Source organism: Cucurbita pepo, chromosome 1, assembly GCF_057944985.1.
Source record: "Cucurbita pepo subsp. pepo isolate OVF chromosome 1, ASM5794498v1, whole genome shotgun sequence".
In the NCBI taxonomy this organism is placed as follows: Eukaryota; Viridiplantae; Streptophyta; class Magnoliopsida; order Cucurbitales; family Cucurbitaceae; genus Cucurbita; species Cucurbita pepo.
In genome coordinates, this window is record NC_141798.1 from 20432399 (window position 1) to 20458858 (window position 26460).

The 26460-nt window shown below is 37.0% G+C and overlaps 5 protein-coding genes and 1 pseudogene across 10 annotated transcripts; 3 read left to right on the forward strand and 3 right to left on the reverse strand.

Moving 5' to 3' along the window:
* The first annotated feature begins 759 nt into the window (after positions 1 to 759).
* LOC111794334 (caffeoylshikimate esterase) lies at positions 760 to 5530 on the forward strand. Of its 3 annotated transcripts, none has more exons than XM_087117437.1 (9): positions 760 to 918; positions 1008 to 1204; positions 1347 to 1376; positions 1792 to 1918; positions 2012 to 2158; positions 2278 to 2408; positions 2485 to 2649; positions 2886 to 2984; positions 5101 to 5530. In XM_087117437.1, the coding sequence occupies exons 1-9, from the start codon at positions 825 to 827 to the stop codon at positions 5311 to 5313; spliced, it is 1203 nt and encodes a 400-aa protein (XP_086973563.1). In that variant the 5' UTR covers positions 760 to 824; the 3' UTR covers positions 5314 to 5530. The 3 variants fall into 3 exon arrangements, with proteins under 3 accessions (XP_086973563.1, XP_086973567.1, XP_023532059.2); XM_087117441.1 differs by having other exon boundaries at positions 791 to 918; positions 1015 to 1204; XM_023676291.2 differs by lacking the exon at positions 760 to 918 and having other exon boundaries at positions 2485 to 2622.
* Positions 5531 to 7565: 2035 nt separating this feature from the next.
* LOC111794342 (cytokinin hydroxylase) lies at positions 7566 to 9476 on the reverse strand. The gene is made up of 5 exons (XM_087124254.1): positions 9137 to 9476; positions 8834 to 9060; positions 8525 to 8766; positions 8080 to 8443; positions 7566 to 7999 (listed from the first exon to the last, which is right to left on the reverse strand). Exons 1-5 carry the CDS (start codon positions 9429 to 9431, stop codon positions 7580 to 7582), a joined length of 1548 nt encoding a protein of 515 aa, XP_086980380.1. The 5' UTR covers positions 9432 to 9476; the 3' UTR covers positions 7566 to 7579.
* A 499-nt stretch (positions 9477 to 9975) lies between these two features.
* On the reverse strand, positions 9976 to 12310 carry LOC111797937 (uncharacterized; annotated as a pseudogene). The gene is made up of 3 exons (XR_015421198.1): positions 11906 to 12310; positions 11621 to 11768; positions 9976 to 10245 (listed from the first exon to the last, which is right to left on the reverse strand). The product of XR_015421198.1 is annotated as an uncharacterized LOC111797937 (transcript).
* A 100-nt stretch (positions 12311 to 12410) lies between these two features.
* Positions 12411 to 17638, forward strand: LOC111797895 (ultraviolet-B receptor UVR8). Its single transcript, XM_023680882.2, has 11 exons — positions 12411 to 12583; positions 12677 to 12821; positions 12932 to 13042; positions 13134 to 13194; positions 13962 to 14083; positions 15184 to 15269; positions 15393 to 15594; positions 15845 to 15898; positions 16429 to 16542; positions 16796 to 16852; positions 17268 to 17638. Exons 1-11 carry the CDS (start codon positions 12555 to 12557, stop codon positions 17448 to 17450), a joined length of 1164 nt encoding a protein of 387 aa, XP_023536650.1. The 5' UTR covers positions 12411 to 12554; the 3' UTR covers positions 17451 to 17638.
* A 51-nt stretch (positions 17639 to 17689) lies between these two features.
* Positions 17690 to 20758, reverse strand: LOC111797921 (DNA-directed RNA polymerase II subunit 4). 2 transcript variants are annotated; one of them, XM_023680884.2, is made up of 7 exons: positions 20576 to 20758; positions 20115 to 20197; positions 18849 to 18957; positions 18620 to 18697; positions 18295 to 18328; positions 18126 to 18194; positions 17690 to 17993 (listed from the first exon to the last, which is right to left on the reverse strand). In XM_023680884.2, exons 2-7 carry the CDS (start codon positions 20161 to 20163, stop codon positions 17916 to 17918), a joined length of 417 nt encoding a protein of 138 aa, XP_023536652.1. In that variant the 5' UTR covers positions 20164 to 20197; positions 20576 to 20758; the 3' UTR covers positions 17690 to 17915. The 2 variants fall into 2 exon arrangements, with proteins under 2 accessions (XP_023536652.1, XP_086980391.1); XM_087124265.1 differs by lacking the exon at positions 20576 to 20758 and adding an exon at positions 20461 to 20514.
* Positions 20759 to 21383: 625 nt separating this feature from the next.
* LOC111794056 (uncharacterized) lies at positions 21384 to 26321 on the forward strand. Of its 2 annotated transcripts, XM_023676175.2 has the most exons (3): positions 21388 to 21652; positions 22107 to 22257; positions 23288 to 26321. In XM_023676175.2, exons 2-3 carry the CDS (start codon positions 22137 to 22139, stop codon positions 26101 to 26103), a joined length of 2937 nt encoding a protein of 978 aa, XP_023531943.1. In that variant the 5' UTR covers positions 21388 to 21652; positions 22107 to 22136; the 3' UTR covers positions 26104 to 26321. The 2 variants fall into 2 exon arrangements, with proteins under 2 accessions (XP_086983361.1, XP_023531943.1); XM_087127235.1 differs by lacking the exon at positions 22107 to 22257 and having other exon boundaries at positions 21384 to 21652.
* Positions 26322 to 26460: the final 139 nt, after the last annotated feature.

Below are 26460 nucleotides of genomic sequence, written 5' to 3' on the forward strand. Positions count from 1 at the left end.
GCCCGAATCTTGCTTGGAGATGATCAAATGCCCAAATTTTGTTTCTCCTTTCTCATTTCTATCTTATTATTTTCTCTTACTCGGAGCACCAATGACTCATTTTCAACATCTTTTCACTGTTCGTTTAGTTACAACTACTTTTAGATGGAAGGGCATAACAAGCCACTTTCTAGCGCTAATATCTCGAATTTTGACCCCTCAAAGTTTGAATTAGACTATTTCGAATATCTCGAAAAGTTACACGAACCCAAAAAAATAAAATAATAAAATTTAGCTCAAAATTTTGGTACTTCAAAGTTACTTTGAATTAGACTATTTCAACTTTTACTTAGATCTAGAAAAGTTATACAAAATTAAAAAATAAAACAATAAAATATTTAGCTTAAAATTTTGACCTTTCAAAGTTTGAATTAGACTATTTCAAAAATTGTAACGAATAAAATAAAAATAAAATAGGATCAATTTATATATATATATATATATAGCGTTAGATAATTAGAACAAATGTCTTTAAAAATGCAGAAAATTTGTCGAAAAATACTTCTACTTATATAAATCTAGACGAGTGAAAATAAAAATAAAAATACCGAAAAATAAAACTTTATTATTTAAATTTAGAAAAACTGGCTAATATAATTTTAATAGTACAGTAAAAAAAATAGAAGGAAAAAAAAAAAAAAAAAACCATAAACAAACTTCCGAATTGCAGCGGTAAACAGCAAATTATTTAAATTAAAGAAGTAAATAACTTAAACTAAGCTGGCTTTGACTTTCTATTTGACTATGATTAAACAATTTCTGAAAGCCAACCACGAGAACTCCACATGGCAGTGCGACCCTCGCCATCTTCTCTCGAGCACTTTACTTTCCATACGCGACCTACCATTACAGCAAGAGCAATAGCGAATACCCGCTCCCGTAAAATTTAGAAAGCATTTGATGAATTTCTTGATTTCTTGATTCTTTTTTTATGTAATGTATTGCGGATTTTGACCGAAATTGTGTAGAATACAGCTACAAGGGATCTTCGAGAGGAAAGAGCAGCTCCAGGAAGGCGGTAATGGCGCCAAAAATGAAATTGCATGGTGTTAATGATGAGTTGCTGAAACTTCTCGATGCTAACATGGACGACGTGTCGACGAGACGCCGAGTGCGGGAGGCGTTCAAAGAAATCCAGCTCGGAATCGATCATATACTGTTCAAGGTATTCTGGTTTCTCGTGTATGTTATTTAGGTGAAGGTCGATTTTGGATATTCGATGCACTGTTATTTGTGTTTGATTTTTGAAGTATGGGAGTTTTATTTTCTATTGGATCTCACTGACTTTTATCGCTATTCTTTGTCAGACACCAAGCGACGGATTGAAGATGGAAGAGGTAATCTCTAAAATAGAGTTGTGCAATATGATTCTACTGTATTCTAGTTATTGAAATGGTATAATCTTTAAGCTTCTAGACCACGCCAATTTGGAAATTTGAAACGAAGTATGATGAATCAATCGCCATTTCTTCTTGCGATTTCCCATTACATTTCACGGCCATGGCTTTCTAGCAGCCAGCCCTAGTGTTTCGCTGATGAATGGGGCCACTTTTGTTATTTTCTCTTGCAAATATTGTCCAGGCCTTTCTTCTGTCGTGTTCATTTGCAATTCATCAATATTAGCAGAAGCTTTATTTTGTTTACAAAAAAGGAAAAGATAAAAAGAGCCATGTGCTTTGCTTAGATGTTAATGGAAGTTTGGAAGTCTATGCAATTTTGTTTCCAAGCTAAGATGATCAATCTTTTTGGTAGTCATATGAGGTCAACTCCAGAGGATTGAGTATATTCTCAAAATGCTGGATTCCGGAGACTGTCCGTCCAAAAGCAATGGTGTGTTATTGTCATGGCTATGGAGACACCTGCACATTTTTCTTTGAAGGCATGTGATTCCTTTCCAGTAATAGAAATGGCATAGTTTTTCGTTTTGTATATTATAGTAGTTATCGACTTTTTTGTGGTATTTGTATTTCAGGAATTGCAAGGAAGTTAGCATTGTCAGGGTATGGTGTCTTTTCTATGGATTATCCAGGATTTGGTCTTTCAGAAGGTCTTCATGGCTTCATACCAAGCTTTGACAAAATTGTAGATGATGTCATTGAACATTACTCCAAAGTGAAAGGTGTGTTAACGTACCAAATATTTGTTTTATGTTAATTATGTCTGAACAGAAATTATAAATTACAAAGTTTTTCATGACAATCCTTTATTAGAATTTTCTTTACTTGATTCCAAGGGCAGAGAACCCGGAGTTTAGTGCTCTCCCAAGCTTTCTCTTTGGGCAGTCTTTGGGTGGAGCTGTGGCTCTCAAGGTACACCTAAAACAACCTCATTCATGGACTGGTGCAGTTCTTGTTGCGCCAATGTGCAAGGTATCTTTCTGAAAAGATTTTTTTGGAACACTTTCCTTGCTATCGAGGGCTCAATCAACTAAAAAATTATCTCTAGATTGCAGATGATATGGTTCCACCATGGGCACTAGCACAGATATTGATCGGAGTGGCTAAATTCCTTCCAAAGTACAAGTTGGTTCCACAGAAAAATTTGGCTGAGGCAGCTTTTAGAGACATGAAGCATAGAGAACTGGTTTGCCCCTTTTTGAACAAAATGGTGGTATTAAAAATAACAAGTGCATGGCTTTTTATACGGGTGGGGGGATTTTAATAAATGCATGCTTGTTCATGGTTGAGTGAGTGAAAACGATTTTACCTATTCTCTTCTATTGTTAGTCTTTGATCTAGAAGTTCATAGAGATTTGTTCGCCCTACTTTTAATTGAGTCTTAATCCGAATGTTAGTAAATATTTGTATGTTTTATTTATTAATTATTTTGTATTTCTATGGATGCAGACAGCATATAATGTCATTGCATACCAGCATAAACCACGCTTGCAGACTGCAGTAGAAATGTTGAGAACTACGCAAGAAATAGAACGCAGATTGAAAGAAGTAGGCTATACTCAACTTTTTAATTATGATATGTTTTTTACCTAACATCTTTCTCAACTGTTCTTCACCGAACATGTTTTTCATTTTGTTTTTTTTTTTTAAACATAGATTTCAGGTACTCCTCAGAATCTCTCTTCCTGTTTAAAACATTGATGATATGAAATTATAGAAGGTTGGGGAGGGCACCCCAATTCAGTTGAAGTTCTTTTTTTTTTTCAATTGAACAAGCTTTTATTGACAGGAAGATGAAAAAATGTGAGAGACCAACATTGGCCTGAAAACAAGAAAGAGGCCAATCAAAGGAAGCTCAAGAGGAACTAAATTGTGACTAGCCCAACAAAGAAGAAAATAGCTCTAATCTAAGAGAACAAGACCTAACATAATTACAAAAATATTTAGACACAAATGTCCAAAGTGAAGCATAAATCTAGCCAAGTATCTGAACTCCTCTATAGTATTTCACTCCCCTGAAGACTTTGTTACTTAGCTGGATTTAGATGCTCCATAAAACAACAAAGAAACCATCCCTCCATAAAACTCCACTCCTCTTCCAAAGGGAGGTTGAAGCAGGGCCGAACAGACTCTGAAAACCTAGAACCAGTCATTCCAAATTGAGCGAGTAAACTGGCACCTCCAAAACAAATGGTTCAAGTCATCAAATGCCTTCCTACCAAGAATAAAAACCATTGCAGCCCCAAAAAGAAGGAAGAATGCCTCCAAATGGCAATCCATGATACCCCATGTAATACATGTCATGCCAAGGGTTTAACCTTGGAAATTTTCACCTTCCGTTAGAAAGGAGAAAATGGGGAGGTAGAGGAGCAAGGGCTACATTAGATCTTAGATTAGATCCTGTTCAAGCTAAGATGCCTTTAAACCTTGTTGGTTCCATAATTTTTTCTTATATAAAGAGGCCGTCCTTTTCTTTTCTCTTGTTTTCTTCTTTCTACATTTGTAGGTAACCTGAACATAAACGGTTAGGAATCACGAACCTCCACAATGGTAGTGTCCACTTTGAGAATAAGCTCTCATGGTTTTTCTTTGGGCTTCCCGAAAAGGCATTACACCAATGGAGATGCATTCCTTACTTATAAACCCATGATCATTCCCTAAATTAGCAAATGTGGGACTCCCTCCCAACAATCCTCAACATAAACTATGTGTGATAGTTGCAGAACTTCTTTGTTCCCAAATTCAAATCATTGAAATCAAATTCTCGACCCGGAAGAACCATACCCTAGTACTTAAGCCTCCTGAAATCCACTTATTTATTTTCTCACATAACTATGTTCAGTCATAGATGCTGAAACATTTAGTATGATCTAGAAGTTTCAGTAAATGGGTAAAAAAGATGTTTTATTGTCACGAACTTGATAAATAACAGGTTTACTCGAGTGGTTAATGTTAGTTTAATGTACCATTAGAGCAGAATTGCTTGTCATGGCACTTAGTTTTTATGTTCAGAGAGGATCTTCCACCAGATACCCTATCTGTACTGGAGAGAGTCTATCTCCAACGTCCAACCATATCTCCTTTCTCTGGTTATATGGGCAATAAGGGATATTTATCCCTTATCCTTTTGAGGCTTTCCTTGAGTGAAATAAAAATATTTTCAGCGAGTAAGTATAATCTTGTGATCAACTTACACAAGATGTCATCATTTTTACGTCTTTTGGACATGTTTGATAATGTTCTTGTTTCTCGTTTCTCATTTCTGTTCTACTTTTTTAAATAATCATGAAACACAGATAGTCATTGAACATGTTTCTTTTTTATCAAACAGATAGACCCTTCAAATCTAAGTGCTTTTCTAACCTATTCGCTTTGTTGACCAGTTGGAGAACCTTTTTGTTACTCCGTGGTTGTTGGACATTCCTTTTAATCCTTTGTTTGACACTCTTGTACGTTCGTCACATCAATAAAATGCTTATTCTCTTTGTTGAAAAAGTAAATATTGTCATATCACAGAATGGAATATAGTTTCTAATCTTCATTCAAGAATCTAATTCATTTAAAGATACATTGTGGCTTTTATTGTAAATTCGTGTTGTTTCTAGTAAAAAGTACAGAAAACACAACTTTGATAACTAAATCAGTTTATTGAGATGTCTTCTAGGTTTCCCTGCCATTACTGATCCTGCATGGGGAGGCTGATACCGTAACAGACCCGTCCGTGAGCAAGGCGTTGTACGAGAAAGCGAGCAGTTCAGATAAGAGTATAAAACTTTATAAAGATGCATACCATTCTCTTTTAGAGGGCGAGCCCGATGAAATTATAATCCAAGTATTTGACGACATCATCTCTTGGCTGAACGAGCATTGTAAGTAACTTTTTGGACCGAGTTATGGTCATTCTTTCGTGATATGATTTGTGTAGGGAAAGATTTCTTTCCCTTGAAGAAAAGTTTGGAAACTATGCTATTGGCCTTGCAACATCAGGAAGCTGTTGAAGTAATGTATTATTTACTATTTTTGTGAGATGATGTATCAATAACTATTAATTAAACGCACAGACGCTTTGAAATTAGACACCACTTTTCTGTTTATGGCTGAATCAAACTCACTTGATTTGGGTCGAATATAGTAACTTCTTAGGCTTGGTTAGAACCAAAGCTGAACCCATTGGTAACTTGATGGGCTAGCCCTTGACATTGAATGGGCTGGTTGGGCCTCCATAAATGGTGATTTAGGTTCAATTCTTAATCTTGTTGGGTTGGGTTTGGCCGATGACTCTAGTTTACTGCTTTGATTTGACCAGGTACACGTTTGTTTGGGAGGTCCATGCAACCCCACATTTCTATTTCTATTATTATTATTTTTTTTTAATATTTACAAAATGTTTAGTTAATCTTACAGATAAATTTCTCATGATTTTAAATTTAGGAAGCTGATATTTTATATTACAATAATAAAATGTATTGAAGAACACGTGTCAGTCTGTGGAGATAACATTTACTTTTAAAAGTGACAAATAGATACTGTAGTTATGTCGCAAGAAAATGTTGGGACTATCCCGTGTCTCGAACAAACGATTTTCCATTGATTGCTTAATGGGGAAGCTGAGTGAGTGTTGATTTTTGGTGAGCTGAAGAACACTTGGACTCCACATTTGGTCACTTTCTGTTTTTCTACCTCCATGAAATCCCCAAATACACAGCAAAACAGAAGAAAGTGATTGTCCAGTTCTTCATCAACCCATTGTTTCTCCATTCACCCATCGTTTCTTTCGGTTCTCCAATTCTTTTATTTTTTTTTATTTTTATTATTATTATTTATTTTTTAAAGTTGAAGGGTGTTTATTGATTTTTTTAGAATCAACCTTCAAGAATATTTTAAAAATAAAATACTAAAAGTTTAGAGGTATTTTTAGAGATAAAACACAACTATTCATTTAACTTTTTTAGTCCTTTGATAATGATGTTGGGAATCGTAAATAATGAGACATTAATCAAACCCTAACGGACACATATCCTATTTTTATAATTACTTATTCTTTAGAATATTACTTAGATTGTATAAAACGTAAATCAATATATTAATTTGGATTAGGAAAGTAAATGAAGTCACGCAATATAATGTATTGGTTATCCCATTAATAACATGAGTGAATTATCCACGTCATTACCTAGTTCCTATAAAGTTAAATTAAACGAAGAAAAAAATTAAAAAAAAAAAAAAAGTGGTGGTTGGTAATTTATTTCATTAGAAAAAGCCAAAAATTTAGCGGTGGATGTTACTATACATGCAAATTGGAGATAATGGATCTTATCATTAAAAAAAAAAAAAAACATATATATATTTTTTAATTTTATGGGATTTAAATTCTCTATGATTTAAAGTCAATAAATTATATATTATATATATATATATATTTCTATACACTGATCATTTTAAATTATGGATATATAAAGAATTTTGCTCATCTTATTTTATAACTATAATAAATTTATCCTCTTTCTCCTCTTTACAAAATTCATCAATAATTGGCCTAACTCACATCTTATTATCTCACATAAATAATTATTTTATTAAATTTATTATTGATTTATAAAATCTAATTATATATTGATGGTCCACTTTGACTAGCAATGAATTATCTTTTGAGGCTTTCAAACACGTTTAAGGCAAAACTCTCATTATTTTCAACCATAATTACGTTTTTTATTTTTCTTCATTTTTTTTATTAAATTGTCAAAGGGTCTTTTTTTTTAAATATTTTTTATTTATAAAAATATATGTAACGATGGTTAAACCCACTTGAAAAACACTGAACGGTCAGATATAAAACATTCAAAAATATATTATAATATCTATTATTTGTCTTTATTATGCGTCTAATTATTTTCAAAAATATTTTTTTTTTAATTTTGTTTTAAAAAATATGGAAGTGGTGGGAGACGGTTGAAATTTTTTATTTTGTATATGGTGGCCCATATTTATTATTTATTATTTCACATCTTTAATTCCTTAATTATTTTTTTTTTTCTTAACAAACTATATTTTATAATAATAATAATAATAATAATAATACTTACAAACCGACCAAGCTCGATTCTCCCAAGTCTCTTCAAAAAAAAAAAAAAAAAAAAAGTGAATTAATTCAAAGGGGTCAAGCAAACTTGAACACCATATTTAGGTTTGATAGTGAGCACGACCACGGGTGCATGGCGATAGTTTTGGGAGATGGTGAAGGAAAACTTGGCGATGAGCATGGCCAATATGATCTTCGTTTCCATGACAGCGAAAGATTGCCCGACGCAGTTGCGCGGTCCAAAAGCAAACGGTATGAACCTACCCGACGTGAACGCCTTCGAGCTCCCAAATCTTTCAGGGTTGAACTCATTCGCGTCCTTTCCCCATAGCTCCTCACTGTGGTGAATGGCTAGCACTGGGATCCATATCGCCAACCCTTTTGGAATCTCTAAGTCTCTGAGCTTTATATCCTCAAACGCCATCCTTGGAAGAATGCTCGCAGGTGGGTATAGTCTCAGGGACTCATTTATAACCATACCCAACTGTGCATTAACAAAAATATGATACTTATGGTAAACTGTAATTAAATACTAAATATATACAGTAAGTTGGAAGACTGTACCAGGGAGAGTTTAGGGAGATGGTCGAGCGAGGGAGCTTGGCGGTTGCAGACGGCTATGACTTCAGCTCGAACCTTGTGTTGCCAAGAAGGGTTGGTGGCTAATAACATGACAGTCCAAGTGAGCAAGAGAGCTGTGGTTTCATGGCCGGCAAAGAAGAAGGTCTTGCATTCATCCATTATTATTTGCAAATTCAAATTAAAACCCTTATTGTCTCGTTTATTCTGCATCTCATTCAGCAACATTCCTAATAAATCATTACCATTCTCCACACACTCCTTTCTGCTCTCTATGATCTCCATTAACAATCCCTCCACTTTCCCTTTTAATGCCTTTATTTCTCGGTTATATTTACTCGGAAAAAATCTGTTTAATAAAAAAAAAATATATATATATATCAATTACGGTTGAGCTATATTCAATACAGGATGTACTGTTCAAGCTTACCTGCTACCAGGAAGGCAAAGGTGGCGGCTAGCTTGAGCACAGAGATTCTGTAGAGTTGTAAGTAAATGAAAGATTTGTTTTCCCTTTTCGTAGCTGCTTCCAAACTCGGTTTTGGAAATTATATCGGCCGTGATTCTTGTCATGTACTCGCCGATTTCTAACTCGGTTCGTCCCAATTTGACCTCGTTTTCTAATGATATAAGCATTTCTCTCGTGCATTCAACCATGTATCCTACGTAACTCTACAAAAGAAGAGAGGTTGAGTCGGGTGTCGTTAAATTTGATGTTTTATTCATATTGTTAATGGACCTTGAGACGGTTGCCGAGGAAGGCGGGAGCGACGACATGTCGTTGATGGAACCAGTTTTGGCCGTTGGCCATTAAGAGACCTCTACCAATAAAGTGGTTGGACCCTTGTTGTTGGAGCCACGACTTGCCGGTAACGGCGCTGTGTTTAGACAAAAGCTCTTTGATCAAGTCGGTTTCAGCCAGACACATTCTTGGCTCAATCCCATTCCAAAATATAAATCTCTTCCCTTCACAAAAAAAAAAAAAAAAACATATGGTTTAAAAAGTTGATAGGTTACGGTAAATTTAATAATTCGGACATACCGAACTGGGCGGTCCAGACGAGATAGTGCGGGAGGAGGCGGGGGACGAGGTCGTGGGAGATGGAGGGCATGTCTTGGGAGGTGGACTTGGAGAGGAGGGCGGTGACGTCAAGGATGTTGCCGAGGAAAGGGCGGGGTTTGGGGCCACCCACACCTTGCATAGCCATCTTTTCTTTGATGCGTCTAGGAGTCCACCAGTAGCAAGAAACGGCGTCGTATAACACAGATAAGATGACAAACGACGTCGCTGCTAAAGCCAGAGTTGCAATAACCAGCGGCAAAATAAAGGCCGCCATCGGGAAAGAGAGAGAGAGAATGGGAAAGAAAGGAGAAACACATGCACATATAAATAAATTACTATCACTAAGTTTTATTTTATTTTATTTTATTTTATTTTTATTTTTATAAGCTGAGATGGAAATAATAAGAACTAATATTAAATATAAGGTCAAAGGTTTGACCCAATTAGTTTTTAGCGGAGAAAATCAATTTTAAATTATTGATATTAAAATAGATGGTACTTGAAAAGGAAAATAAATAAATAAATAAATAAATAAATAAATAAATAAATAAATAAATAAATAAATAAATAAATAGAGATTTGACTCAAAATTAAAATAACTATCTAGAATTGTAAATGAGAGCTACATGAACGGTGTATTTTTTTTATTATTATTATTCAAAGAAGAATGGTGTATTTTTCCAAATAAAGACACAATTAATTGAAAATTTTAAAAAAGTTTTATTTTTTCTTTTAATAAAAAAGGTGGGAACATTATCTTCAAGAACATGCTTGGATAAAAAAACACAAAAGGTTAATTTGCACGTTTGGTCCTATCATTTGTATAAAGTAGGATTGGATTTGCACCACCAAATATATATATAAAAGTATTTAGAACAATCAAAGTTTTACTCGAACTTTGATTAGACTATCGTCCTAATACGAAAAGTATATACATTTGAAGTGTCAAGGTTATGAATCTTGACCGACCTTTAAGAATAAATGTTAACGGCCATGAATGATGTTATACTCTTCCTCACGGCTTGCCATTTTGTTGAAGTGCATACTCCTGCTGCTTCATCTCTTCCAACACGTCGTCGTCGTCGGTGCTGGAAAATGAAAAGAAAACATGATATGAATCCAATCACTGATCCAAGAGCAATTACAAGAAGCAAAACAAAGAAAATTCAAGAGGCCTTTAACTAGCTCTTGATTGGAATCATTTGTTAAATTAGTTTTGTTTGTAAAAGTTTGCAAGGATCGTAGAAGGACCCTACCTTTATTTGTGCATCCATAGCATAGTGTTTCCGTTTTTGAAAGGAATGCGTACCATAACCATAGATAAAAAGGTTCTCATCTTGCTAGGAGAGGTCAAATACCAGTAAAAGGAAGTGCGCATTCTAGCCCAAAAACTAATAGTAAACAAATAAATGCAACTTATATAAACTATAGTATCATACTCTATTATAGCTATAAAAAAACGCTACAGAAGAGGCCATTAGAATTAAGAATGGATTAAGAATCCACTTCCCATGAGTCCTTGGCTAGGTCTGCCCATGGTTGTATCACCAGACTCCTTTTGATACCAACTTCACTTTGTTGCGTTCATTCAAGCTACTCAAAATGAGCTCCTTCTAGCCCATAGTTGGCTAAGTCTAAAGCTTATCCTCCCAAAAGACTCTCGATCCAACAATAGCCTGCTTAGCCTTAGGGTGCTCATCTTGCCTCTACGCAGACAAGGCCATTGCATCCTGGATGCACCGTTGCCCACACACTCTACAACTCACTACACTCAAAATGAGTCTTGGCATAAGACTGCATCACCTTGGGGTACCCATAAGTGCCACCATTTGGCTGTAGGCATGTATCAATAAACAACCAATGAGCTCTTACGTCTTTATAAAGGCTTGCTTGAACATCCATCTTGTGTATAGCATCACCTTTCCACTATCAGATATTTGTTTCGCACATGCCATAATACGCTCACGGCCATTTTTGCCCCTTCTCAAAATTCATTCTAAGGCAAATTGTAACAACTCAAGCCCACCGCTAGTAGATATTGTCTGCTTTGGCCCGTTGCGTATGATTATCAGCCTCATGGTTTTAAAACATGTTTGGTAGGGAGATGGTTCCACACGAAATGTTTTGTTCCCCTCTCCAATCAATATGGGATCTCACAATCCACCCCCTTGAGGCCAGCGTCCTCGCTAGAACACTGTCTAGTGACTAACTTTGATACCATTTGTAACAGCCCAAACCTACCACTAGTAGATATTGTCATCAACCTCACGGTTTTAAAATGCGTCTACTAGGAAGATGCTTTCACAGGACAACAGTATCGTAAACATGATAATTGGTGTGTGAGGAACGATGATAATGCACATTGTTATGAACAGAAGAGAAGCCGAACAAACAATGCGAACAAAATGCAGATGAAATTCAATACAACTACCCAAAAGCTAAGCAAAATAATCAGAGACTCACTATTGGCGAAGGCAATCGTTCAGTTCTTAAGCTTGATTGCGACACTTGAAAACAACAGATAGCGTTTTGGCGTAGACGCATTCGGCATACCTCGAAGCGTAACGATCGCACTCCCTCAACGCCTTCTGCTTCATTTTGCTACGCAAAGCTGGAAACATACCAGAAGTTTCAACAGCAGTTGCAAGATACAAGACTCAAAAATTGAACAGACGCATCATGTTCCTCAGCAATCAAAAGCAGATTAAACAGGTGGTAAAAGGGCGAAAGCAAGATTGGATTAAATACCTTGCTCTGCTTTCTTCTTCACATGATTCTCTCGAGCATCCTGCAAGTAACCCATCTTAGAAAGCCATAGGAGCACAGGAATTAGCAGTATCAATTCCACTCCCCAGTTTTTAGTCGCGTCTCTTCTTTCTAATCTTTTCTCTAAGAACCCTAAATCCTAGTTTTGCTAGAACTAGAAGCCCACTCTTGGAATTCTGTTTAATCTAATAATATTTATGAATAAAATAACGAGCGAATGTGAAATTTAGATGTTTTTATATAAACTTATTTACTCAATACCTCATTTTAAGATTAAAAATTTGAATCTATATGATTCGAAAAAAAAAATATTTTAATTTTAATTTGTGAAGAACATCATGATCTAAATTTACTTTTAATTGTTAGCTATATTTTCACATAATATTTAATAAAAAATTCGCTTTAATAGGCAGTACAGTGCGGGATTATATATAAGCTTAAGACTACCCTAATTATCCAGTCGGATGGGAACACCGTACGATATAATCATATAACTGAGCTTTTTTTCACTGTGTTTCACTCACCTTTTGCACTCTCATCTTTATCTTATTCGCATTTCTTTATTAGAAGCACTGTTATACTCGGATTTCTTTAGCTCAAATTGCTGCTCGAGCTTTGTATTTCGCTTTCAATGGCTGCCAATACCGCCATTGTTGCTTGGTTCGTAATCACGGTTGTCTATAATTTTGTGGTGTTTTTGTTTACGATAGATAGCAACTGAATTGATTGATCAAAATGTAATTGAATTATCAGGGGTTCAGGAGAAGATGGGCAATTGGGATTGGGGAACGACCAAGAGAGGGAGTGGGTTTGCGCCATTAAAGCCCTTGGGTCTCAGAAAGTCTGTTCTGTTGTTGCTGGTAGCCGAAACTCCCTCGCCATCTGCGAAGATGGCAAGGTCAGTTGCTTTCGATTCTATCCGTTCTGTTTTAATTCATTTCTCGTATATGAGCGTTCTGTGTTCTCATATTTCGTACTTTTGGGTTCAATTCTGTGGGGGATTTGTAGCTGTTTACATGGGGTTGGAATCAGAGAGGCACTCTTGGGCACCCAGCAGAAACAAAAGCTGAGAACATTCCGAGCCAGGTTAAAGCTCTTGCTAATGTTAAGATTGTGCAGGTAATCAATCTAAGTGTGGTGTTCTACATGTACTTTTTGGTTTTTGTGCTGAAGAACTTCTGAAAGTTTCATATGGTGTCCTGTTTATTAGGCGGCTATTGGTGGGTGGCACTGTCTGGCTGTGGATGATCAAGGCCGAGCATATGCCTGGGGTACTTATCTTCCTTTCCTTCGCTAATTATGTGTCTGGAAATACTGGGTTTGGATTTTTTACAGTTCTAGTTATCGATGTTCTTAAAAGTAAAAGAGGGTTCAAAACTTGTCCTCTTGAAGAGGCAAGACACAAGCTCAAGTGGAAGGTCGTAAAGAAGTCGAAAAACAACAAAATCACACAATTTTTATCTTTCAAATAAAATTTTTGAAGGTCATTCTCAATATTGTTGTACTAGTATTACATATAATAGTGAACTTTATTTCATCAAAGAATATATGGCAAGTGTTCTCATTATTCTACTTCTAGCTATTACATTAAGCTTAAAAAATATAAGTCTTATGGTGTACTCTTAGATCTGTTTACTTTTTTATATATAAGGGGCATAAATCTCTTATGAACTTTAGAAGGCATAAATTTCAAGTTTTAAAATCTGTGGCATGCCTCGGAGTGCAAGTCTCAAAAGCTTTTCAAAGAATGCTGTCTTAGAATTTGCTATCGTTTATTATCTGGGATAGATAGCAGGTATTACGTCTTTGGATTAGTTTTACTTTTAATGTTCTGTACCAGCTTCATTTATGCATGGCAGCACGAGTAACAGCAGTGTAGAATAGACGTGAATTTTTATTTTTTTATTTTTTGCGTTCTCTAAGCAACTGAGAGGGGTTACTTGGAGCAGTTAAGGAACATGTTTTAGGAAAGTCTTCATGGTGCCTCCTATTTTAGATCAATCCAGGCAAGTAAACATGTAAAGTTTGTGTGGTGCAGGTGGTAATGAATATGGTCAGTGTGGCGAAGAACCCGAGAAGAAAGATGACAGTGGTAGACCACCTCCGAGACGAGATATAGCAATTCCTCAACGATGTGCACCAAAGCTAATAGTTCGTCAGGTAATATCTTTGTGAGCATTTATTCTGGATTATCTTTGTGTATTAAATAGTTTCTTTTATGTGCTATGCATAATACAGATTCTATAGTAGCCTTTCAATTAAGCATGCTGCGTGAATTTCATGAAATGATTCTTTTGGTCCGTTACAAGAAGTTACCATTTTTGCCCATTATTGAGCATTTATCAAATCTATTTAAAGTGGATTACCTCATGGTTCATCTCAAAAGTAAAAGAGGAAATCAATGGATTATCTCATGTCTAAGTTCTTGTTAATTTCTTCCTTCTAAGTAATCAGCTTCTTAGTCAGTGTACCCCACTTTCTTCCAGATACTGTGGAGAATGAAAATCCACCGAATAAGAAAACAGACTTTATTTGGTCCTTGGTGCTGGGATGAAAATGAATTAATACTAATGATACTATTCTACCTAGAAATTTCCATTGATAGCTTTCCCTGAACTGGTATTATGTGCAACAAATGTAAGGACGATGACGACCATCTCATCCTCTTCTTTCCATGACTATGGGTTTATGAAATAAGTTAAGTGTTTGAATTCGAAATCCATTGATGATTGCCTAATTAATCCAAAAAATTTCACCATTCGGTCGTTGGGGGTGTGTGGCTACCTTCTCAAAGTCCGGGCTAAAAACTTGGTGCATTAGTTTTTTTTTTTTTCTCCAAGTTGTGGCGGAAAAGGTATAGAAGAACCTTTGAAGGAAGGAGATAACATTCTAGCTTTCATGGAAGCTCAAATAAATTCCCGTTTGGATCAAAGTGTAGAACGGGATTATGTTTATTAAGATTTGCTAGTATGGACAAGCTGACTAAGCTCAAGCAATTTGCATAACATTATCAATAAATTTAGGACAATTTCTTCCTGAAATTACGTGGATTTCTCTGATATGTTGCAATTTAAATGTAAGAAGGGAGAACACAGATCATTTAGTCAGGTATGATAGGCTGGTAAAGAGATTTGGCTTGATTATGGCATGACCCTTCTTTAATCTCTTAGGGCCTCGGGTCTTGTATGTATATCTCATGGAAGATTGTTTCATGCTTGTCTTGAATTGGTTTCAGAAACATACTATTTTTTCTGTTATAGGTTGCTGCTGGAGGTACACACTCTGTGGTACTTACACGTGGAGGACAAGTATGGACATGGGGCCAACCATGGCCACCTGGAGATATGTATGGTCTCATAACCGTTCATTTTGATATCACTGATCACTTCTTTTTTGTTTACTTATTTTGAAATATTGTCTGTTTCTTCTGTCTGCAATGATGCTAATATGTTGAGTATCTTGTTCGCAGAACGCAAATTTCTGTTCCTGTACGAGTTCAAGGTCTTGATATGGTGAAGCTTATTGCGGTTGGGGCTTTCCATAATTTGGCTCTCCAAGAAGATGGGACTTTATGGGCATGGGGTAATAATGAATACGGACAGCTTGGAACTGGTGACACGCAGCCAAGATCACAGCCAATTCCTGTCCAAGGGCTTTCTGGCCTTACTCTGGTTTGGCTTGCTTTTATTTTTCCTTCGTAATCGCTTCTTTATATTTTCTTGTTTTCTCTCACTCACGTGGAGTTTACATCTTTTGAGCCTTAGTCTCTTTCCATTTTTTCAAGGAAAAAAAAGTATGTATTCCAAAAATCAATTTTATTTTTGAAAAAAAAAAAAAAAAAAAGACGAGACATTTTTCTTTGCCATGTATAATTAGCAGCTGATATGGCTACCTTGTTAATTACAACATCTTTGTTCAAAGGTTGACATTGCAGCTGGAGGATGGCATTCAACTGCGTTGACAGATAGCGGAGAGGTTCTCTCTCTCTCTCTCTCTCTCTCTCTCTCTCTCTCTCTCTCTCTCTCTCTCTCTCTCTCTCTCTCTCTCTCTTCACCTAATGCTGAAGAGGGGTTATACATATTGTAATACATTGATTTTAATACATAATTTAAGAGAAGTAGATTTCATTGAACTGTATAATTATTGGTGTTTTGCCAGAGAATTTGCAAGAATACCTCCAACAGTTTCATAAAGCAATAACCTTTTGGTCACTTTTGGCTTGGCACTAAGTCTTGTACAAGTTACTAGCATGACATAATGTGTCCTTGTGTTGGTTGTGTATCAGTGGTTACATGAAAAACATGGATCCCCTTGATAATCTGTCAATATTCAACTTTTCTTGGGACTTTAGAGGGAAAAAAATTTTAGTTCCTAGTTGAAGTAGTAGTGCTTATGTCTTCAATAAGCTTAGCTCATGAGCATCTGAAAAAATTTGCTGATGAATGAATGATGTATCCTCCATTGTCTTTGTTTTAGTAGCAAGAGTAAGCTTACTGGTGTTGCAGGTTTATGGATGGGGACGAGGAGAACATGGGAGGCTTGGATTTGGAGATAATGATAAGAGCAGCAAAATGGTTCCCCAGAAGGTTCAACTTTTGTCTGGCGAGGACATCGTTCAGGTAGGGATCATCCTATTTTTTTAATAACATAATCCTTCATTGATAAGCTTATATAATTCCGGGTTGAAAATGATAGCGGTATTTTAGATAAACCTATTGAACAAAGGAGACTAGAGAATATTACAAACAGCTGAATTAAGTTTGAGGATCATGCCGAGAATTAGGGTCTAGAGTTAAAGACTCAGAGATGCAGTAATTATTTGACGGAAGTAGAAATCTTTTGAATATGCCGCAATATCATTTGTTGGTACAGGTATCCTGTGGAGGCACACACTCAGTTGCAGTAACCAGTGATGGCCGCATGTTTTCGGTTGGTCTCTCATCTCTCTTCAAGAACACCCTTTTGTTTCAACTTATTTCATTTCTGTCTTTTTGAATTTTCGGCTAAATTATATACATATAAAATACCCCTAAACTTTGCAATTCGTTTAAAAAAACACCCTGGTTAATTTCAACCTTTACCTTCCATAAACGTTTCAAAACTACACTTAAAGTGTAAATCCGTTAGAATGTTGGATAGAGAATTGACATGATGGTTGTTGAGAATGACATGCTAATGACTCTGAGTGCTTGCCTGAAATAAGTTTGTAAGAAAGATATTCAAACACATCAACTTTTTGTCAAACATTTTAACGGATTTTAAATATTTTTTCTTGCATAGTTCATTGTCATTCTATACTGTCCAAGTCTTGTTACATTCTCCCGCCTTTACATTTGTGTGGCAGTTTGGGCGAGGTGACCATGGGCGGCTTGGATATGGAAGGAAGGTCACAACTGGGCAACCAGAGGAAGTGCCCATTGACATTCCCCCTCCTCGTGGGACTGAGAATGGCCGTTGGATTGCCAAACTTGTTGCCTGCGGTGGCCGCCATACATTAGCTCTGGTACAATGGAAGCCTGAAGATTAAGTAAAATAATTCATGGTTGTTAGATTCTTAATATTATGAACTTTTTTCTTTGAAATAATAATTATGAAACCGGACAACATCAACTTGCAGTTCAAAAGCTTGGTTTTATGTATTCTATATATTCTGTGTAGTAAGCTTCCATGCATCAAATTTATGTAATAAAGCACCTGCTTGATGTGTGAAAAAAATGGGTCAGAAACCATCAACATATTTAGATATATGATCTTTCTAGGCCTTAATTGATTTGAATAAACTATTTTATTGATAAACACATTTTCATTATAATGGTGAAAGAGAATAACATACAACTCAAATTTAGTTTGAAGATTTGTCAAGGATATCAATTACAAACAGACCCATCAAGTTATAATACTACGACACAGAAGGCTACAATTCCCCATTGTTCTGAGGGAGAAAATGATAGACATTGGATTTGAACATGTTTAACCCAAACTTAGAAAGTAACTACTCAAACTTTTTGATCAACGACAGGTCGTTTAACATCTTCTCGATTGCTTCGTCGTCGTGCACCCTCCCTTTAGCCTGAAGCCAACAAAAGTGTTCATAAACAATTCTAAGACGAATACCAATACATATACTACCAATTACAAGCAAAAAGAAAAACTACTATACTTGTTGATATGGTGTAGGCATAAAAAAGGAGGCAAAAGATACCTTCAAAGATGGTACCATAGCAATAGCTTCCTCCACGGTTTCAGGACAAAGGTTGCCAAGAACACAGAGCTGCAAATTTCAAGAGTGATGAGAATAATCTTTCCTTATTCAGTCTTTAGTATATAATGATCTGTAAATTGATTGATTAAATCAAGTGTCAAATATATACCTCAAACTCAGCCAACTGATACCTGCTTAGAATTCTGTATGGCAGTTAAGAATCAACACCTCTAGTTTACGCGATTCTAAACAATGAACCCAACCTTCCAGTTCATACCAGAGCTGATAAAAGTGAACTATATTGTCCTCCATGAACTACATATCGAAGCAGTTAATCTTAATTCATTCACTATTTCCCAAATAATAATTAACCAAAGAGCTCCGGCTAGCTACAAAATGGTAGTTGTAAACTACAAGTTCAAAATGAATTTAGCATAAGGTGGATATGCTCAACCCATCCTTCCCACCATCCCATAAAATCAAGACAAGGATACTCTCGAACTTGTCTAACGGCATCAGGATTTTTATAGCGACTAAAGCGTTTCACATACTGCAGCGACTTTTCGAACACTCTGCAGAAAAAGAAGACCAGAATTAAAAAGCTCTCATCTTTGTAACGGCAAGTCGTGGTGAATATCATAACTTTAGCTATATCAACAAGCAAAAGAAACTCTAAGTTCGCTTCTAAATCAATAAACAATAAACAATAAACATAAAACTCACTGAGAAACTTGATTCATTGGATCCTCAGACATTTGTTGAAGTTGCTCATATTTGTGTTCAAGGATCAAAGAAACCTCACAATTCATTAAACACTTGGCCTTCAAAAACTCTGCGGGCAGCCAAAGGAAATAAATGCAAAAGGATAAAAAAGCTGTGTATACACCAAAAAGATCTCGGTGGCAAGAGCTTAAATTTTGAATAACTACTTACCATATAAACAAAAGATCTATTCTAATGTCTTAATTATCATATATTCATAAAAAATGGAAAAGCTTAAATAGTTGAGTATTCAAATGATAAAATGTTAAATGTTAGAATTTAAATTTTGCATAGATTACATATCTTCATCTAAAATTTCAGAAACCTTAGGACAATTTAATATTAACCCAAAATATCTGAAAACCCAGGGCATTTAGCTATTTGAGCCTTGACACGATATCATAAAAAACGATAAGAGAGTGTACGCAAAAGAAATCTCTTTTTATGAATGTGGATGCCCAGCCACCTATAAGACAACACATCTAATGACCTAACAACAGAGAAAGTTACGAAATAGTATGATTCTATGTAGATGGCTATGAGACAAACTCGCATAAACTAATGGCTTAATAGGGGAACGAAGCATTCCTTATAAGAGTGTGGAAACCTCTCCCTAGTAGACACGTTTTAAAACCTTGAAGGGAAGCCAAGAAGAAAAAGCCCAAAGAAGACAATATTTGCTAGCGGTGGGCTTGGACTGTTATAAATGGTATCAGAGTCAAACATAGGGCGGTGTGTCAGCGGGGATGCTGGGCTACAAGGGGGGTGGAGTGTGAGATCCCACATTGGTGGAGAGGGGAACGAATCATCCCTTACAAGGGTGTGGAAACCTCTCCCTAATAGACGTGTTTTAAAACATTGAGAGGAAGCCTAGAAAGGAAAGCCCAAAGAAAGACAATATCTGCCAGTGGTGTGCTTGGACTATTACATTTACTATCTTTCTCCTCTCACAATAAAGCAAATAACTATCCACAGGGTATGTGACTAATATAAGAGATTGTAATTTCTTTACCTCAACAAAATTAGTAAGTGTTTACATTAGCTCCATATTCCCAGTCCAAACTATATTCGCTGTTAAAAGATTGTGTAATAAGGATACATATAATAAGGCATGGGGAACAGAAAGGAGCTCCTAAGTGAAGGAAACCCATCACCACACAAAGTAAGAGGCACTTAAAATCTCGTTGATTATTGATGAAAATTAGAGATTAATAGTTAGATTGGTACCATCCCCAATTTTAAGCTCAGCAGCATTTTCTTCCTCCTCTCCAGACATGCTTGAAGTTGGAGTTCTGGACAACCAAAAGAATCTGAAAACGAGTACACCACAATAAACTTCATTCAATTTGTTCAAGGAAGAACTTGATTTTTTTTAGATAAATGATGGATATATTTCATATTTAAGTGAATTATCCATAGCTTCAGTAACTTCCAGGAACAGAGGGGCATTTAAGCCCTAACTAAATGGCTTCATACCAAATTACTGTGAGTTCTGAACATATTACTAGACTAAAAAAATTAGGAAGATTTTGCAACGAAGAGTAGATTCGTATTCAAGAACGGAGAACAATACCAAATTCTATTGCTGGAGAATCAAATTCAACTACCCATTTGTAAAGAAGGCAGTCAAGCCAAGTCGTGCTATTCGTAATCAGTATGTAAATAGGGAAAACTGATAGAGTACGCACCACAAAACACCGAGAGGATTAGGAGGCCAGAAGCGGCGGTGCGACGTGACGGCGAAAAGGGAGAGCCGGCGGGAAACAGAGAAGGCGCGACACACAGATTTCTCTAATATTTTCAAGAAACCCAATTATAAAACAATTGAGGAAAAAATATATACGGCTTAGTTAGTTACTGCTACTGAATGTTTAAAATTTTTAATTTTATGATATTTAAATAAAATTTGAAAGATGAACACAAATTTTCTCGAGAAAGCAGCCTCAAAAAATTATAGGTTAGATTTGAAAACGATATAGAGATTCAGACATGTTGTTTAACGTATCCAACATCATTACAGTTTAATATTGATATCCAGAAATTAAGTCTTTACTTACCTAAAAATTTAGGGACTAAAATAATTTAAAAGCGGATAAAATATAGAAAATTTATAATAATAAAAAATAATGTTGGTGGGTCTGATGGGTCAACAATGACCATTTCAGCAAGTTAAATAGAATCATCAAAATTTCTAAGTTGTGGACTTTATGCACACCAAGGTTTGTCCATACGCAACCAAAAATTCCGAACCATCCTTGTCGGTTTTAGAAAATTAAATACAAGTGGTCCCCACGCCCACGTCATCCACCTATAATCCCACAATAACATTATTATAATAATTTTAATTACGTCGGAACTCTAGAAGCTGCTGCATTTAACATTCCTTAACTGAAATTAAATTTTATTTATATTTTGCCCCATAGACAAAGGCAAACTCCCCAATTTATTTAACCAAATTCCAATTCATTCGTGGTTACACGTGGCATGAGTTAATTGGCTCGTTCCGGTCCAGTCAACCCTGATTGTTTTTTTCTGTTCCGTCCTCTGACTCCAGCTCCTCCCATTGAAGTCCTTCTTCCTCTTCTTTGCCCGCTGGATGGGCTACTCTTCGTCTCTTGTTCAGAGGGAAGGAGGATTTTGCAACGTTTTTCAAGGGCTCAAACTTGTTCCTCCTTGATAAACTGCGAGAGCCTTGGAAATTTCGTTTTGGGTCCTCGTTTTTTCTCATATGCTTGGCGTCTAAGAAAAGAATTTCATGCAATCAGGTTCTTATCTGCTTAATCTTCCATTACTTATATATTTTAGGAACTGGGTTCTTTAGTATCTACTCAATTACTTCGCTCTTAGGTGCGTTTTGTGGGTTTTCTCATCCACTGTTCATACTCCTGTTTGATTCTTCTCGATCGGATCTATGCTCTTGGAACTTGTTCGCCACTTATTCTCAGTTCTTTCTGAATTTTGTGGATTTTGTGAGCTAGTGGTGTTCAATCCAGAAGTAGGGATGATCTGATTGTTTATGAAGTTTGTGTAGACTTTCTGGTAGGATTAAATTATCCTTATAGATTTTTATGGTAAAGGGTTTGGTGGGGATTCAGTATTTGAACTTCATGTACTGTTATTTATACCCAATTTTGAAGTATGGAGAGTTATAGCGGTGATTTAATAGCTTCTGTGTGGATTTATAACTAAGTGTATGTGGTAATGCTTATGTGACTGCAGAGGCGTGGTGACTAAGTGTTTTGGTGTAACATGGCCACTGGATTGACTGCTAAGATTCGTTTGGTTAAGTGTCCTAGATGTCGTCGGCTTCTTCCTGAGTTGCCTGATATTCCTGTTTACAAATGTGGTGGATGTGATACAATTCTAGTAGGTAAATGCTCTTTCCCATATCTGACAAACTAGACATGCGATGTATTTCAAATTTTGATGCTTGAATTTCAGAAAGTTTTAGGATATGGCTTAAACAAGATGGAAAATGAAAAGTTTCTTATCAACTTTGCTTTGAAGATATGATCATAACCGTCCAAGCCATGGTTAATAGATATTGTCTGCTTTAGCTCGTTACGTATCGCCGTCAACTTCATAGTTTTAAAACGCGTCTACTAGGGAGAAGTTTTTACATCCTTATAAGGAATGTTTTGTTCCCCTCTTCAGCTGGGATCACATAATCCACCCTCCTTTGGGGTTTTGCATCCTCGCTGGCACACCGCCCAGTGTTTTGATACCATTTGTAAGGGTGTGGAAACCTCTCCCTAGTAGACGTGTTTTAAAACTGTAAGCTTGACCGCGATAGGTAACGAGCCAAAGCGGACAATATCTACTCGCGGTGAGCTTGAACTGTTATAAATGGTATCAGAGTCAAACACTGGGGGGTGTGACAGCGAGGACGCTGGTCCTCAAAGGGTGGATTTTGAGATCCCACATTGGTTAGATTGGGGAACAAAACATTCCTTATAAGGGTATGAAAATCTCTCCCGAGTAGATGTGTTTTAAAACCGTGAGGCTGACAGCGATACGTAATGGGCCAAAGCGGACATATATCTGCTAACAGTGGACTTGGGTTGTTACAAATGGTATCAGAGTCAGACATTGGGCGGTGTGCCAGCAAGGACGCTGGTCCCCAAGAGGGGTGAATTGTGAGATCCCACATTGGGAATGAAAACTTCTCCCTAGTAGACGTGTTTTAAAATCGTGAGACTGACGGCGATACGTAACGAGCCAAAGCAGACAATATCTACTAGTAGTGGGCTTGGGTTGTTACATATAACTTCTTATAGACATGAATATACAAACAGAACATCTGCTAACCGCATTGAATATGATACTTCAAGATGATGCTATGAAATTTATGCGACTTTTCAAAGCTCTTACTGATTTATTTCCCCTGATCCTTTATGCAGCAAAGAATCGAAGAGACAGTTCCCACAACACAGATTTGGGCTCACAAAACAGAGATTCTGTCGAGAGGCATGAAGTCAACCCTTCTGAAGATAAGCAGCTTAGCACTCCGAACCATAAAACGGTCATTCCAACTCATGGCGAATCTAATTTGGACTTAAACAATGGAAGGAATATAAATGAATCTGGAGAACGGAGAAGTGAGGAGCTCGTTCATTCGACTTTGAACGTGCAGCAAAGGAATGCTGGAAATGATGATGAACCTCATCACGAGAATGGCGAAATCTCAGATGGAGATAATGCAGAAGAAGCCAGCATTTGTTCATCAAGTCATGAAAGAATTATTGCATTCTCTGGCGAGTGCATCGTCGATCCAGATGTCGAGGAGAACCATGATGAATCTGGAGATAGTAGCACCGGGCAACTCGTTCGTAGGAAGTTGGGTGAGCGCCTAAATTATGCTAGAAACGACGATGAATCTCGTGCTGTTCATGAAGGGCCATCAGGATTTCCAAATCAAGTGTATCGTGAAGAAGAGTGCGCTTATCATGAGAATGGTGAGCTCCCATACCAAGATGATGCTCCAGAACAAGAGGAATATAGCATTTCAAGTCCTGAAATAACTATTCCGTCCTCCGGTGAGTGTTCTATAGACCCGACAGACGTGAAGGATCAGAAAGAATCTGGGGATGTTAGTCAGGAACAGCTTGCTCATATTAAGTCGAGCGAATGCCTAAATAATGCTGGAAGCAATGATGAATCCCAGGCTTGCCATGACGAGCAACCGAGCTGCTCTAATGCTTCTCCTGGGAATGCTGACCTCTCAGGACGAGATCCTATAAAAACAACAGAAACGAGCACGTTAAACCATGAAGTAATAACGATCCCATTCTCCGGTGAGTCTGTTTTGGATCCAACTGATGAGAAAGATCAAAAGGAAGACGAAGACAACCACAGGGAGCATCCTGTTCAGATATCTTTGAGCAAACACCGAACGAGTGCCACCAATGATGACCAATCTGGATCTTCGGTTCGAGTATCTTTTGCGAATGCGGTTGCTAATCTTGAGAAAGACAAGCTCTCAAGTGGAGACCGTTCGGGAGATGACATAGTTGATGAGATCTTCCTGTCAGGAGAAGAAAGTCCAGACAATTGGAAGGAGACTCATTCCAATTTAGAAAGCTCAGGTATTTCAAATGCAGTCGCTACAAGTTCTATTATGGGGACAAGCATTCCATCTAAGATTCTTGCTCCTCGTACTGCACGAGTAGAAGAACACGAAGAAACGATTAGCCATGATACCGATCATCGAATTCCTGTCGATAATTTTGCTTGTACGGAAGTGAATCATTGCGCTACTGGTATGGTCAAATCTTTGAAAACCAGAAGTTCTTTTGCATATGATGGAAGTGTATCTTCATATGATGGAATGGATGATCAGTTTTTGGATCGTCAAAGACGTTCGTTAAAGAACATTCAAGAAGCTTCCGACGGTCCCAGAAGAGAAGAGTCCCTGATGAACAATAATGCAGTGGCTAGAGATTCCGAAATTCCGATTGAAACAAGGAGTTCCTGGAAAAGTTTGCCTCGTGAGAACCATTATGGCATAGAATATCATGAAAGGAATCAAAATGATATGCTGCAACATAGAAGACAGGATATGCAAAACAGAAGCACGTTAAGGAGAGGAAAATATCAAAGTAAGTTGTCGTTACTCGGAAGGGACCGCGACGGTGGCTACGAGAACGACAGCGTTTCTAGTTCCATGTTCGACGAACCCCATGATTCTAGAATGCATTCATCAGACAGTTTTGTGGAGCATGATGAAGCCAAGGTTAGATTGTTGAGAATGGTTTACGAACTGCAGGATGAATTGGAGAAAACGTGTAATCGAAACGGGAACGTACCGATCGGAGCTACTCAGAAGGATACATGGCATGACACAGAATATCCTTCTTACTCACGAAGAAGAGGGCCTCAAAGTAATTATCTCGAACGACATTCTTTATCTCGGATGACTTCTGCTGTAAAGGCTGTTAGTGGTCCTCAGGTTAATTACTATGGCATTGAACACATCCCACACTCAATGCAGCTGCTTCCATCTGAACACTGGCATAATCAAGGGGCCCGTATGGCGCATATCGATCACGACTATTATAGTCAATACAGCTCGTGTGCATCTAGTCCCCAACGTTTTGTAAGCGCGCAGTTATCTGCAAGGGGCATTCGTATGCAGTCTGATCATATGAGCCATCAAAATCATGTGGCCAAGCATCATCTACGGCCAGTGGCTGGAGGTGCCCCGTTTATAACTTGTTACTACTGCTTGAAGTTACTGCAGATTCCTGCAGAATTTCTCTTGGTGAAAAGACGATGCTATCGGCTCAAGTGCGGTCATTGCTCTAAGATTCTTGAGTTTTCTCTTCAGAGCAGAACTCATATTGTTCCATATGTACCGAGTGTTGCAGAACCTCCACCATCTGAGGCCGATAAGCTCGATGGCTATGGGGTTGCTATCAGCAAAAGTGGCTCGAGAGAAATAGGCGATTCTGTTGTCTTACCACGTTCGTCTCGGCGAGACGAAATGGAGAAAGAGCTTAGTTCAAAGTGGTCTCAAAACAAAACTGAAAGTCTAAAGAAGAGTTACCAGTCTGGTGATCCATCCTCCCATGGCTACAAGGCTGAGAAGTTGTCCTCCAAAGTTGGAAATTTATCGACCAAATCAAATTCCCCACTTCATCGACTCATGGGGTATTCTTCACCAAGCCAAGTCTTTAGAGGGTTGAATGCATCAAGAAGAAGCATGCAGAGGAAATAACAAGGTGATGTTTGTTCATTCTTTTGACGATTTTAGATCTCTGCTAACTTTGTGAAGCATTACAAGCTCAATCAAGCTCAACCGCGATCTCAGCTATAGACGGCTACCTTTTGCTTGTTTCAAATGTACGTTAATAAGGAGACATGAATCTGTTCTATCAATATTATGTATATTACATTCTTATGGATAAGTTCTAAAATGCTAGAGAGATTTTCACACCGAGTCGATTTGGTTGGTCTGAACCATTATTGTACCTTTCATTAGTTTACGCCCTTCCAATGAACATCGCTGAAGAACTGAAATGATACAAGCACTAGTGGAAACACAAGTTATTTGGAAGTACGCAACTCAGACAAA

Bases quoted from the DNA above. Each gene is read 5' to 3' on its own strand.
- LOC111794334 (XM_087117437.1), top strand. From the start codon at position 825: ATGGCAGTGCGACCCTCGCCATCTTCTCTCGAGCACTTTACTTTCCAT. The intron at 1,205-1,346 runs GTATTCTGGTTT...ATTCTTTGTCAG, and splicing joins TCGATCATATACTGTTCAAG to ACACCAAGCGACGGATTGAA. The intron at 2,985-5,100 runs GTAGGCTATACT...GATGTCTTCTAG, and splicing joins TAGAACGCAGATTGAAAGAA to GTTTCCCTGCCATTACTGAT.
- LOC111797921 (XM_023680884.2), bottom strand. From the start codon at position 20,163: ATGTCTGGAGAGGAGGAAGAAAATGCTGCTGAGCTTAAAATTGGGGAT. The intron at 18,195-18,294 runs GTATATATTTGA...TGAAATTTGCAG, and splicing joins ATCAGTTGGCTGAGTTTGAG to CTCTGTGTTCTTGGCAACCT. The intron at 17,994-18,125 runs GTATCTTTTGCC...TGTTGGCTTCAG, and splicing joins CTATGGTACCATCTTTGAAG to GCTAAAGGGAGGGTGCACGA.
- LOC111797895 (XM_023680882.2), top strand. From the start codon at position 12,555: ATGGCTGCCAATACCGCCATTGTTGCTTG. The intron at 14,084-15,183 runs GTAATATCTTTG...TTTCTGTTATAG, and splicing joins CAAAGCTAATAGTTCGTCAG to GTTGCTGCTGGAGGTACACA. The intron at 16,543-16,795 runs GTAGGGATCATC...TTGTTGGTACAG, and splicing joins CTGGCGAGGACATCGTTCAG to GTATCCTGTGGAGGCACACA.
- LOC111794056 (XM_023676175.2), top strand. From the start codon at position 22,137: ATGGCCACTGGATTGACTGCTAAGATTCGTTTGGTTAAGTGTCCTAGA. The intron at 22,258-23,287 runs GTAAATGCTCTT...TCCTTTATGCAG, and splicing joins ATGTGATACAATTCTAGTAG to CAAAGAATCGAAGAGACAGT.
- LOC111794342 (XM_087124254.1), bottom strand. From the start codon at position 9,431: ATGGCGGCCTTTATTTTGCCGCTGGTTATTGCAACTCTGGCTTTAGCA. The intron at 9,061-9,136 runs GTATGTCCGAAT...TTTTTTGTGAAG, and splicing joins CGTCTGGACCGCCCAGTTCG to GGAAGAGATTTATATTTTGG. The intron at 8,000-8,079 runs GTACAGTCTTCC...GTTAATGCACAG, and splicing joins ATCTCCCTAAACTCTCCCTG to TTGGGTATGGTTATAAATGA.